Genomic DNA, 11,443 nt, shown 5'->3' with positions numbered 1-11,443 from the left:
AAATAAAAATTTCCATTTAATGAAAAATGTGAAAGTAAATTGTTAACGAACGTGATATTAATATTTGATAAACTTCTTTCTTCTTTCATAGTATTTCGTTAAAACATTTATTTTTTTTTTTGTAGTTATCTTTTCATCAAGGTCTCTCCTCATAATCAATACAGTGAAAAAATATCTTTTTAAAACTAATAGTCTTCCTCTTAGAAAATGAAAAAAATCACTTAAAATAAAGTGGAAATTATTTTTTTGGAATGCATTTTTAGTGTCACAACGTGAATCAGGTAAAAAAATGTATGAAATGAACAATAACTCTAATTAAACCTAATTTGTAATATCTTTTACTTAAAACATAATTTCATCATTATTTCGCAACACAAATTAGACTTTGGCATTTCCGTTTCACTAGCTTCACTAACCAGGACATCATCTATAAATTTAATTATTATTGGAATAAATGTCTACTTAGTAATTTTATGTAACTATTCTCTGAATGTCTTTTGAGAACAAAACTTGTAATGAACAGTTTGTAATAAAAATATCAAGGTTTGGTGTAGTTTCTGATTGAACGTAGAATTTTTAGGTTAGTCTTTAATTAGTAGCTTGTGGCAATAAATTTGACTTAGAGATTAGTGTCTAATCTGCAGTTCTAATAATTAAATTAAGGTAAATTCTTAGTAATCTAAAAAAATCTTGTTCTGTACTCCAACCACACTAGTATATAATATCACCAGTTTCTGTTCTCAAGAGACATTGTCAGTTGCTAATAAGCAAGGATAATTTAAGTTCACATTAAGCTTAAAAAATTATTTTTAAGCAAAACTTCTATGCATCAACATAAAGTAATTCATAGCACTAATATTTCTAAGAAAATAATGGCAAATGTTACGGATAATTTTAAACACTTCCAGATCATCTCGGATATATTGTGATGATATGGTATGAGTTAGTTCTATCTATAAAAATAAGTTTTAGCCATTTTAAATAAGTAAGTTCTGTAGTTCTGAGCAAAGCATAGTGTATCTTTAAAATTACTTGAAAGTTAGTGGATTATTAAGATCCTGAACTGCTTAAAATCATCCAAATTTAAATGCCTTATTTTCTTAGCATGTCTAGATATTAAGAAATAATTTTGGCAAGAACAGCTATTTAAAAAAGAACAATAGATTGATCGCGTTCCAACTTTCTCTTGGCTTGAGAAATAATGGTAAATTCTGAAGGTGCTAAGAACCCACTTTGTTGTTTAGCTGGATGTTGATAGAACACTTCAAGACCACCGGAATTATGACCATATATTAATGAATCATTAGTTCTGACAATAACATCAGAGATATTTTTATTTGCTGTAAAGTTGTCATGTATTAATATTGCTGTTTGCTGATCAAACGCACCGCTACGTTGCAAAACATTCCAATTATGATCAAATGTTATGAAGGAATATTCACTTGCCTTCAAGTCTACCGTCACGTTAATAACTTCATTTAATTTTGACTCCAAGCGAGTCAATCTGTTAACGCAAATTTCAAACATTTGCTGAACCATTAACTCATCACACAAATTCTCATCAGCAATCACCATTAATGTCATATTTTGATGTCCTATTACCAACAAATCCACACGCTTCATTTCATTTGAATGTTCATTATCTTCATTAGCTGTATTTTCATCATGTTTCTCTTCATCAACTTTAGACAAACGATTAAATAAAGTGCGATTGGTGTTATCTGTTGGTGTATCATAATAATTTGGTGTTGGTAAATCAAAGCTTGAAAATCCACTGGAGAAATTTTCATTTTCATTCATGGCCAATAATGTTAATTTTGACATTAATGGTGTAAGTTGTAAGCCACCCATGTTCTTCTTTGTCTTTGTGGATGGCGAATCGAAAATTGATGTGTTATTATCAGCTGCTATTGCTGCTTTACTTGTTGACGGCTTTCCGGAATCGACGAGATCTAAACATGGCTTAATTGGCAATTTTAGTAATTTCTTCTTTTGATTTCGCATAATCCTATTCGGACTGTTTTTAATATCTGATCTTTTCATAATCATTGGATCAGCTTCGAATATCTTTTGTGGTAAGCTCTTTAATTTCATTAAATTTTTCTCTTCTATTGGAAGTGGCTTAAGTTCATTGACATTTGGATTATGTAAAGTTTGAAAATCATCAAAAAGAGTCTTTGATATTGGCATCTTTTTATCACTAAATATTGGATAAATTGGATCTGTTATTGTATCATAAACTTTATATGAACTAATATTATCATTTTCATCATCATCAATTCTTAAATCATCCCATGACTTCTTCTTCCATTGTGACTGACTCTTGAATGGATTGTGTGCAAATGCTATGTAAACATTTTCCCATTCTTTTGGTATATCTTTTGGCTTCTGTTTAATAAGTGGCTTCATTTCAATCGCATTGACCTCATCGAATAACGATTGAGTGGTTTCTGTTGATTTAGCAAATATTGACTGAATTGGTCCAGCAAGAATCTTATTTTCAGTCATTGGTGTACTAGCAATGCTTGCTTTACCAATAAAATCCGGATATGAATCTGACTCATCAAATGAAACAATCGATGCTATGCCTGATTCTGGTGGTATTGTTTTCAATTTCAATGGTAAATGATTCGGTCTATTTGTTCGAATCTTTTCAACTGGCGACGGGATCTCAATTAATGCCTCTTCTTCCGGAATATTGGTAAAGATAAGTGATTTATCTCTTTTCATTAAAGAAGATGATTCTTTGTTCTTCTTCTTAATTGAAAATGGCAATGGCAAAGTGTTTTGAACGCCTAATGATGTAGCTTCACTCATTTTACTCTTAATTTGCTGTAGCTTCTGATATTCATTAAGTGAAATATGGATTTTAATGATTTGAGTGCCAAATGGAATGTGAAAATCGACATTTTTGGTAACTTCTGATGTTGGTTTAATCCTTACTGGATCTGTTGCGACGAGAATCTTTGTGAGATCAATAGACAATTGTGTAGATATAACTTTGTTATTATATAAAATAACTCCACCGAGAACATTAGGTTTGCATGCTGCATTCTCTAAAATCTGTGTAGCATCAAGGAATAGATTGCTTGCACTTTTCGGTAAGTACAGTTTATAAATATTTTGTAAATGATTACTGTTGTATTGAAGTGTGGGCAAGTAAGTTTCAAATACGTGATAAAGTTTGTCTGAGAAATTCTTTGAATCACTAAAATTTTCAAAAATATCATTGATATCATTATGGTATAGTCTTAGAATTTTCTTCATTAATTCAGCTCGATGATTAAGCAACGATTCTTGAATATTTCGATCCGTTCCAATTGCCATTACAAAACGTCCAAACTGCTCAATTTTAAACTTCCCATTTTTTAAGCTAATACAATCAACTTCCTCAAAATCCGAACAAAAATTAAGCATTCCAACTAGCTGTCCACAAAGTGCTAATTTTTGCTGCTCAGACACCCAAGATGGATGAAAATATTTTATCGCTTTTAATGGATCATCGTCTATAAAGAAAAATTGCAATTATTGAAAATTTTCTAGACAAAATTATCAGCAAAAATTATCTTACCCTCATTTTGGCAGTATTCTAGATCATAAATAAACACAATTAACATCTCCTTAACTGCCATTTTTACCGCTTATTATCTATACACTACTTAAATCTAAAATTGCACTGCTTAGACTACTTTAATTAATTTTTCTCATAATTTTGCTCTGTTGTTATCAAAAAATTCTCTCTTTTAAAATAAGTTTATTCGGCCCAAAGTCTACACGATAGACAACAGCGCACTAAACTTTTAGGTACCTACTTACCTGACTTTTTTATTCGGAAATTTTGTTGAAAAATCGACGAAAATATTCGTTAAATTTTAACGAAGAAAATTTAAATAAATTATATACGTTATCGAAGTCATAGAATAGCAAGGTGAAATTTATGGACATTGTGCGACTTCTGAAATCCTTCCTTGCAAAATATTGCTATGAAAATGAGCAAATTTGAGCAATTTCTCTCATTCCTTTTGAAGGTGTGAGTGAGTATGTTGTGATCAATAAATTTGAAAAATTCAAAAATCGAAAAAAGGCATTTTAATTAAGTTTTTCACAACTTTGGTTAAACAGTTAAATTAAAAAGAATGAACAGTATAGGTGATAATTGTAATGAATTAAAATCAAAGTACGATGCATGCTTTAATGCTTGGTTTAGTGAGAAATTTCTGAAAGGGCACACGGATGATTCTGTATGTAAACCCTTATTCCTTAGTTACCAAAAATGTGTACAGGTAAATCCACTTATTCTTATTAGACTTGACAAGTTGCCGGTAAATTCATTTGTGTATAATTTTAGGAAGCATTGACGCTGCATAAAATAGACGTAAAGGACCTAAAAATTAACCATATCGATGGAACTGAATTTGATAAGCCATCAACAAGCAATGAAGATAATAGTAAAAAAGGAGCTGAAAGCTGATCAGAATTAAATGAATTACTTATAGAATATAACAAGAAATAAGATTTTAATGTTACACGTACTAATATTCAATAAATCGTTTATTCATGTTTTTTTGATGAAATGCATTATCTTTTTTTTATACAAAGTACGATCGGACTAAACGACTAAAGCTTAAGATATTGGAAATATTACGTAATTAATTATTAATCATTTATTTTGTATCAATTGCAAACTTAGAGAGACCTTCAAGAAGGCTGATGTATTGGTGATGTTCATAAGCTGTACTGAATTCAATAATCTTCTCGGCAAATTCATTGGAGATGCCTTTTTCCTCGAGGAAGTTCATTAAAAGATCATACAAATATCCGTCTAATACGTCGCCGGCAACAGCATAAGTCTTTTCGGTCCATTCTCCGTCGAAAATAGTAAGTTCGTCAATGCCAAAAACGTCATTGTATTCTCCTTCTTGTGCCTCGCCTTGTAAGAATGAACATGAAATAGAAAGTGTCTTTCCATTTGCCTTCTTGATGTCAATTTCAAATGTTGGCTTGCTCTTCATTTCTCCAAATTCAACATTATCTTTTTCAGGTGCAATTTCTGGTTCCTCTTCTGCATCAACAGTATGATTGACATTGAAGGAAATTGTAATTCTGTGAATAATAAGGAAGCATTAAAAACCATTCAGCAATAATTGGGAAAATTTATGAAATTACGTTTCTTTTCCAAGATCTTTAACTAGCTCGACATCTGCACCATCCAATTTGACTTTAAATCCATCAATCTCAGTTGGCAATGTCTTCTTCTTTTGTGCTTTTTGTTCAGCGATGATTTCTTCTGCTAAAAATTCGACTAATTCACGTTCGCCTATTGATATTAGTAAACAAATAGATTGTTACCGGCTATAACCTCAATTTATTTAATTAATTTAACTTACCCTTTGTGTGCATTTTTGACATTCCTCCGCATCCACATTTGCAGTTTATGCTTGGATTAGTTAAAGTTATGGCTGTATTTGATGCGAAGTTGTTTCTCGAAACGACCATGTGATAGATTGATCTATTTTGTATCGTTTTAGTGATCTTTGGGAGCGTGACTAATGAGCGAATTGATCTTACTGACGTTCTAAGTATTGAATTCATCCTGAATAATGTGTTTTAAATGACTGTTAATGTTTAGATATAGGATTAATTTAATTAAAATTAATTTGTGTATTTTCTGAAAAAAATTTGTACAGAAAATTGAGATATTCCCCTAATTTGCGTTGATTTTCCCCTGTTGCTATTTTTCAAGGATGTGATACTTCTAGAAATTTCTTTAAACTCGAGAAAAACATAGTAAGCTTAAGAAATGATGTTCATAAATAGAATTGTGTGTAGATAATCTGAAGCAGAAACATACAGTCATTCGAGAATTCTCCATCAGCTCTTAAAACATGCTTTTGAAATCATTTGGACATAAACTAAGAGTGTCATATCCTTGCATCTTTTAAAATATCAACAAACTGAATGTGAAAATTAATTAAAGTTTTAAAATGACGAGTTTACGAGCGTTCGTTTGCAATGACATGTTCAAATTCAATGGAGTGAATCTCGACGCATTGACAGAAACTTATGGATTATCATTTTACATGCAATATCTTGCTCATTGGCCCGAATACTTTCAAGGTATGAAATATCTTTTGCAATATTAATTTTATTCACTAAAGCATGGTTTATTTTTCTTATAGTCGCTGTATCTCCTAGTGGCGAAATCATGGGATATAGTAAGTAGTGTAAATACATTTAAAAGTCACTAAATAATGAGAATTTCAAACTTCCAGTAATGGGAAAAGCAGAAGGAATGATGGAAAATTGGCACGGACATGTTACAGCATTAAGTGTTTCACCGGATTATAGACGTCTTGGACTTGCTGCAACATTGATGAAATTCCTTGAAGATGTGTCAGAAAAGAAGAGATGCTTCTTCGTCGATCTATTTGTTCGAGTTAGCAATCAAATTGCAATCAACATGTATCATCAGTTAGGATATATTGTGTATCGGACTGTGTTGGAGTACTATTCAGGCGATGAGAATGCTTACGACATGAGAAAAGCATTAAAAAGAGATGTGGACAAAAAATCTGTAATTCCTTTAACTAATCCTGTTCGTCCTGAAGATATTGATTAATTAAATTCATTCAATAAATTTCATTTTCATTTACCTACCCAAAAGTAACTTGTTGAAACGTGCGAATATATTTTTTTTTCCACAGTAGTCTGTCTAGTTGCTCAAAATCAGCTGTTAGTCTTCAACACATGAAAAATGGATAATTTAGAAGAACAGAAGAAATTAGCTAATATAATTAAAGGAATTCATCAGGACTTGAGAAAATCAAGTAAGGAAGTAGGCGCAGATGAGGCATGGACAAAACATTTGAAGAATAAAGAGAAATTAGACCTGTATGCAAAAACAATGAAGGAATTAAGTGAAACTCATTGGAAGCAGAAAAACACGGACAATTTAAATGATAGAATTAAATGGATTATTAGTTATAGTGAGTTTTACTTCCAACAAAATGAACTGGAGAGTTTTAGACAAAAAGATTTGAATGTCATTGAAAAATTAAGGCAAGATAATCAGGTTGACATCAATGACTACAAGAAAAGTATTGAAATTAATGAGAAACTGAAAGTGCTGGATGTTGGATCAAATGGAAACTTCTTCAAAATCCACGAAAGATTTGATTTGACGCCAATTGACATTGCTCCATCATCTGACGACTGCTTTTACTGTGATTTCTATTCAGTTCCAATATCTCAGGAATTAGTACAAGACAACCAGAGAATTACAAATCTTCCAGAGAATCACTTTGACATTGTCACGTTCTGCCTACTACTCGAGTACCTCCCAACGTCCGAAATGAGAATCAGGTGCTGTGAAAATGCGTATAAAGTGCTCAAAACGGAAGGAATTTTAATAATAATTACTCCAGATTCAAGCAGCCAGCATCGAAATGCAGCACAAATAAAAAACTGGAGGTTTACATTAGCTATGCTTGGATTCAGAAGAATTAAAGTTGAAAAGCTTAAAAATCTCACCTGCATGGTATTCAGAAAATCACTGTCCAAAGACATCTCAAAAAAATGGGCTGAAAAATACAAGGAACCGTACATGGATTTTAAACTTGAAATTCCACAAGATAGAAAAATTGAAAATGAGGAGACACAGGATGAAAGTGACAGCATACAGTACACTTATGAGCCAGAAATCATGAATGAATTACCGGTTGATTTTGATTGAAGATTAGATAAAAATAAAAATTTAACGGAAATTTTGAATTTAAAATTTAACGAAGTATGAAGTTTGAGTCTGATGGAGTTCAAAAGTTGAACTTGATCATTTTGGCGGCAATTTCTTGACATAAAAGCTCATTTATGCTGATTTATGCTAGGCAAGCTTTTGTTTGTTTTGAAAAAAGAATGTACACATTGATATTTCTGAAAGTGTAGAAGTCTTACCTCACATATTATGTACAAACATACATACATATTTACATTATTATTTTTTTGTGTTTCGTCTGCGAGCATTAATCTATAGTTTATAAGAAATTTATTTTTAAATGAAATAAAGGCTCGAAAAATGAGGAAATATCAGCAACTCTTGCTAGTTCTAATATCAGTAATCTCAGTTAGCATATTAATAGTGTATAAAAGTGAAAATGAGAGATTAAATCATGTATTAAATGTTGTTAATTTTTTCGGCCAAAAAGATGCAATTAATTTAGTGAAAATTGAAAATTATTCGAATTTTTCATATCGATTTGATTATCCATTGCCGAATTGGGTTAATTTAAATAATGATTTTCATGGATATTCATCATTTTGGAGAAAAAATGACTTAATTAAAGGTGGTGAAGTCATATTAATTGCTGTCGGGAGTATTTTATCTCCTGTATTATTTCAGGTAAATATTTTATGTCAAACATTTATCACCCAATAGGGATTAATCAATCATCCTCTCCTTTTTTTCATAGTGCAAAGTTCACTACAGTGATGATACAATAAAGCCTGGAAAGTTTGGATTTATGAGAATCGAGGAAACGGACATGTCTGAAAATAATATTGAGCTGGAGAATGAGAAATATGTGATTTATAAGTTCCTATGTAAGACACAAGCTGACTACAGCAGTGAGCCGAAAAACTTGATTCTTCTTAATACTCAAACAAAAACTGAACATTATGTACCAATTAGACATGTAACAATTAAGCAACGACCGAATATTGATAAATCACTCTTAACCATCTGCTTGGATCTGAACAGCTACAATAAATCCTTTCCCGATGAATTCAATAATGACACGAATGTGATTCAGTTCTTCTTGCATCATGAATTAATTGGAATTAGAAACTTTATCATTTATAATTCGTATATTAATCAGATGCATCAACATGCTATTGATCTTCTCACTAATAAGTATGGTGTACGATTGAATATTTTGCCATACAATTTCCCATTTGCCTTAAACAGTAAAATTAAAAATCGTTTAATTATTGATGCTGACTGTATGTTACGAAGTTCTGGATTAACAAAATATGTCATGGTTTCATCACTTAATGACTATATTTATCCAGCACAAAAAATATCCACTATGCAGTCACAACTTATTAAATTTATGTCACGAAGTTCCAATGAAATAAGTCGTTTTGGATTAAGTTCCAAAGCTGTTTGTACGGACCCGCATAGAAAAATATTATCAGATAATGAAAAATACAGCGTAGATGTTAAATCCACGACATTTAATATTGAAAAGAATGAATATCCTTACAATAATAAGGAAGTGAATGATAACAATAAGAAAAATATTGAAATTGATTCAGATATTGCTGTTGTCCACAGATATGTCAAGTGTCCAAAGAAAGATGATCTTTATAATTGGAGAACGACATTGAAGGAACAGCATGTAGAATATATCAATTTCATATCGAAGGAACTCAATAAGCTTTTGTTTTTCAATAACAAATAATTATCAAGTGATTTAATTTTTTTAATGCTCAAATTTTAATAACTTTTTCTAGTTTAGGAAATTTTTTGAAAGGATTATATGCCAAAAAAATAATAAATTTCGATTATTAGATTTTTGATCTCTTCTCTCTGCAACCTATTTATCAAGTTCTATTAATAACTAGCATTTTTTTCTCAACACATGCTCTATCAGTAAATTATCGTTAAGTTTTCAACGGTTTTTTAAAATTCAAAAAGTAACGGATATTAAAATTTCAAAAATGAACTGAATTGAAATGAAAGGAGAAGTTCAAAACTGAACTGAATTGAAATGAACGACTGAATGACAAAATCATTCAAAACTAAAAAGTCGTTAAAGTATGCTTCCCAGTCAGACAAAGTGCTATATGAAAAGAATATATATTTGCTCTTATGTATACAGCAGCAATAATAATATTTTGAACATTATTTTTATCTCTCACAATTTTTGACTCACATTATTATGATTACACACAAATGGAATAATAAGTCTGTCCAAATTAGAATCGATTAATAAAAATTTTACTAAATAATTAATTTGTAACAAAGAATTGTTTATTGTGACATTCCTTCTTTTTTAGACACGAGCATCAGTACGATATATATTATAGATTCTTACTTTAAACGTTGGAGAATTGCTGCATTTTGGAGGCCAGCTTGTTGAATAGTATCTTCGGGATTTGTTAATTCTTTATTTGGGAAAGTTGTAAGCAATATGTAATTTCGACCAGTATATTCAGGACGTGCTGTTACGATATATTGACGAATATCCTGAATGGTGTGAGTTAAATTAAATCGACCAGATAAACGGCTTCCATCAGTAAGTCTTATTGACAACATAGTTGTTGGCTGTTCTTGATTAACCTTAAGATTCGAGGAAGCTTTTGCTTCATTTTCAGCATTTGTAGCCTTTGGATCAATGGCAGCAACAGTGGCTGCATTGGTTGTAATTTCTTCTACTGTCGGAGGTGCTGGAGATCCCAAAGTATGTCCTGAGCCAGTAAAAGCCTTAAACTTTGGTGTCTTTTTAACGAAATCGTCACTTAAATGATTTTCAACATTTACATGGACCATGGCTTTGCCTTGTTTTCTCAATTCTGCTGGAATTTCATTCCTTGTAATACTCTCAAAGAATTCACGATTGTTTGGATCTTCATACGATCTTAATTCACCATCATCAACTGTAAATCCTTGCCTATAAACTTTCACAGTCACAGTTTCTTCTTGTGGCTTTTTGTTCTTAGAACCGGAAGCCACTGGCACAGAATCATCTTCAGATTGACCTAAACGATATCCAGTTCCAGTAAATGATCGGAATGAAGGTGAGTCACCATCATGACTTGATTCGAATTGCTCCATATTTCCCGATTGTGCTTGTCGAAAAACTTCAGAAACCATATCTTTAATTGGATTCTTTTTAGGTGGTCCTAAGACTTGTAATCCCGAATGTTCAGATCCTCCAGCATAAAATGCTTGTCCTTTTTCATCTCCTTCTTTTTCCGGTTCTCTTACTGAAGACATTGTTGCGAAATTTTGATTTCCATAACTTCTTTTCTTGCTACTTGCGGTTTCTTTTGAGCCGGATAAAACTTCATCATCTGAACTATCTGATGCTGCTGCCGGTACATCAGCTGATTCTTCATAAAAACTAGATAAAGCGACCTAAAACGTAATTAATAAAATTTTCATTGTAAAACAAAACAATCGACGATGATTAGACAAAAATTACATCAAGTTGGAAATTTGCTGCTTGTAAGAAAAATTCAGCTCTATCTCGTTGGACTCCAGTTACATCCATGAATTGAGTGATTAATGCATCATTATCTGCCATTTTTACAATCTTAATTACGCTACTTTTCACAATTTCTTAATTTCACAATTATTCAATTTTTCAAAACAATTTTTTTTCACGAAGATATTTTTAAATTTAAAAAGTTCGTTATTTTAATCAGAAGTTAATTTTGAATTGAA

The 11,443-nt window shown here is 31.2% G+C and overlaps 6 protein-coding genes across 6 annotated transcripts; 3 read left to right on the top strand and 3 right to left on the bottom strand.

Moving 5' to 3' along the window:
* Positions 1-56: 56 nt before the first annotated feature.
* HPS4 (Hermansky-Pudlak syndrome 4 protein) lies at positions 57-3,728 on the bottom strand. Its single transcript, XM_070641385.1, has 3 exons — positions 3,572-3,728; positions 1,233-3,506; positions 57-427 (listed from the first exon to the last, which is right to left on the bottom strand). The coding sequence occupies exons 1-3, from the start codon at positions 3,630-3,632 to the stop codon at positions 339-341; spliced, it is 2,424 nt and encodes an 807-aa protein (XP_070497486.1). The 5' UTR covers positions 3,633-3,728; the 3' UTR covers positions 57-338.
* Positions 3,729-4,522: 794 nt separating this feature from the next.
* On the bottom strand, positions 4,523-5,699 carry P32 (complement C1q binding protein P32). Its single transcript, XM_070641339.1, has 3 exons — positions 5,388-5,699; positions 5,167-5,317; positions 4,523-5,103 (listed from the first exon to the last, which is right to left on the bottom strand). The coding sequence occupies exons 1-3, from the start codon at positions 5,590-5,592 to the stop codon at positions 4,665-4,667; spliced, it is 795 nt and encodes a 264-aa protein (XP_070497440.1). The 5' UTR covers positions 5,593-5,699; the 3' UTR covers positions 4,523-4,664.
* Positions 5,700-5,926: 227 nt separating this feature from the next.
* Positions 5,927-6,663, top strand: Naa20A (N-alpha-acetyltransferase 20 A). Its single transcript, XM_070641585.1, has 3 exons — positions 5,927-6,117; positions 6,180-6,215; positions 6,273-6,663. The coding sequence occupies exons 1-3, from the start codon at positions 5,985-5,987 to the stop codon at positions 6,617-6,619; spliced, it is 516 nt and encodes a 171-aa protein (XP_070497686.1). The 5' UTR covers positions 5,927-5,984; the 3' UTR covers positions 6,620-6,663.
* Position 6,664: 1 nt separating this feature from the next.
* Positions 6,665-7,782, top strand: Samtor (S-adenosylmethionine sensor upstream of TORC1). The gene has a single exon (XM_070641584.1). It carries the CDS (start codon positions 6,755-6,757, stop codon positions 7,730-7,732), a length of 978 nt encoding a protein of 325 aa, XP_070497685.1. The 5' UTR covers positions 6,665-6,754; the 3' UTR covers positions 7,733-7,782.
* Positions 7,783-7,912: 130 nt separating this feature from the next.
* Positions 7,913-10,023, top strand: LOC139091467 (uncharacterized). Its single transcript, XM_070641582.1, has 2 exons — positions 7,913-8,395; positions 8,466-10,023. Exons 1-2 carry the CDS (start codon positions 8,072-8,074, stop codon positions 9,453-9,455), a joined length of 1,314 nt encoding a protein of 437 aa, XP_070497683.1. The 5' UTR covers positions 7,913-8,071; the 3' UTR covers positions 9,456-10,023.
* LOC139091468 (NSFL1 cofactor p47-like) lies at positions 10,006-11,381 on the bottom strand. Its single transcript, XM_070641583.1, has 2 exons — positions 11,202-11,381; positions 10,006-11,134 (listed from the first exon to the last, which is right to left on the bottom strand). The coding sequence occupies exons 1-2, from the start codon at positions 11,301-11,303 to the stop codon at positions 10,088-10,090; spliced, it is 1,149 nt and encodes a 382-aa protein (XP_070497684.1). The 5' UTR covers positions 11,304-11,381; the 3' UTR covers positions 10,006-10,087.
* Between the last annotated feature and the right edge of the window lie 62 nt (positions 11,382-11,443).

This window comes from Chironomus tepperi, unplaced genomic scaffold (assembly GCF_022539635.2).
Source record: "Chironomus tepperi strain 1889 unplaced genomic scaffold, CSIRO-AGI_Ctep_v1 contig_244, whole genome shotgun sequence".
In the NCBI taxonomy this organism is placed as follows: domain Eukaryota; kingdom Metazoa; phylum Arthropoda; class Insecta; order Diptera; family Chironomidae; genus Chironomus; species Chironomus tepperi.
The sequence above is the reverse complement of the archived record's forward strand: the minus strand, read 5'-3'. Positions and strand labels throughout refer to the sequence as shown.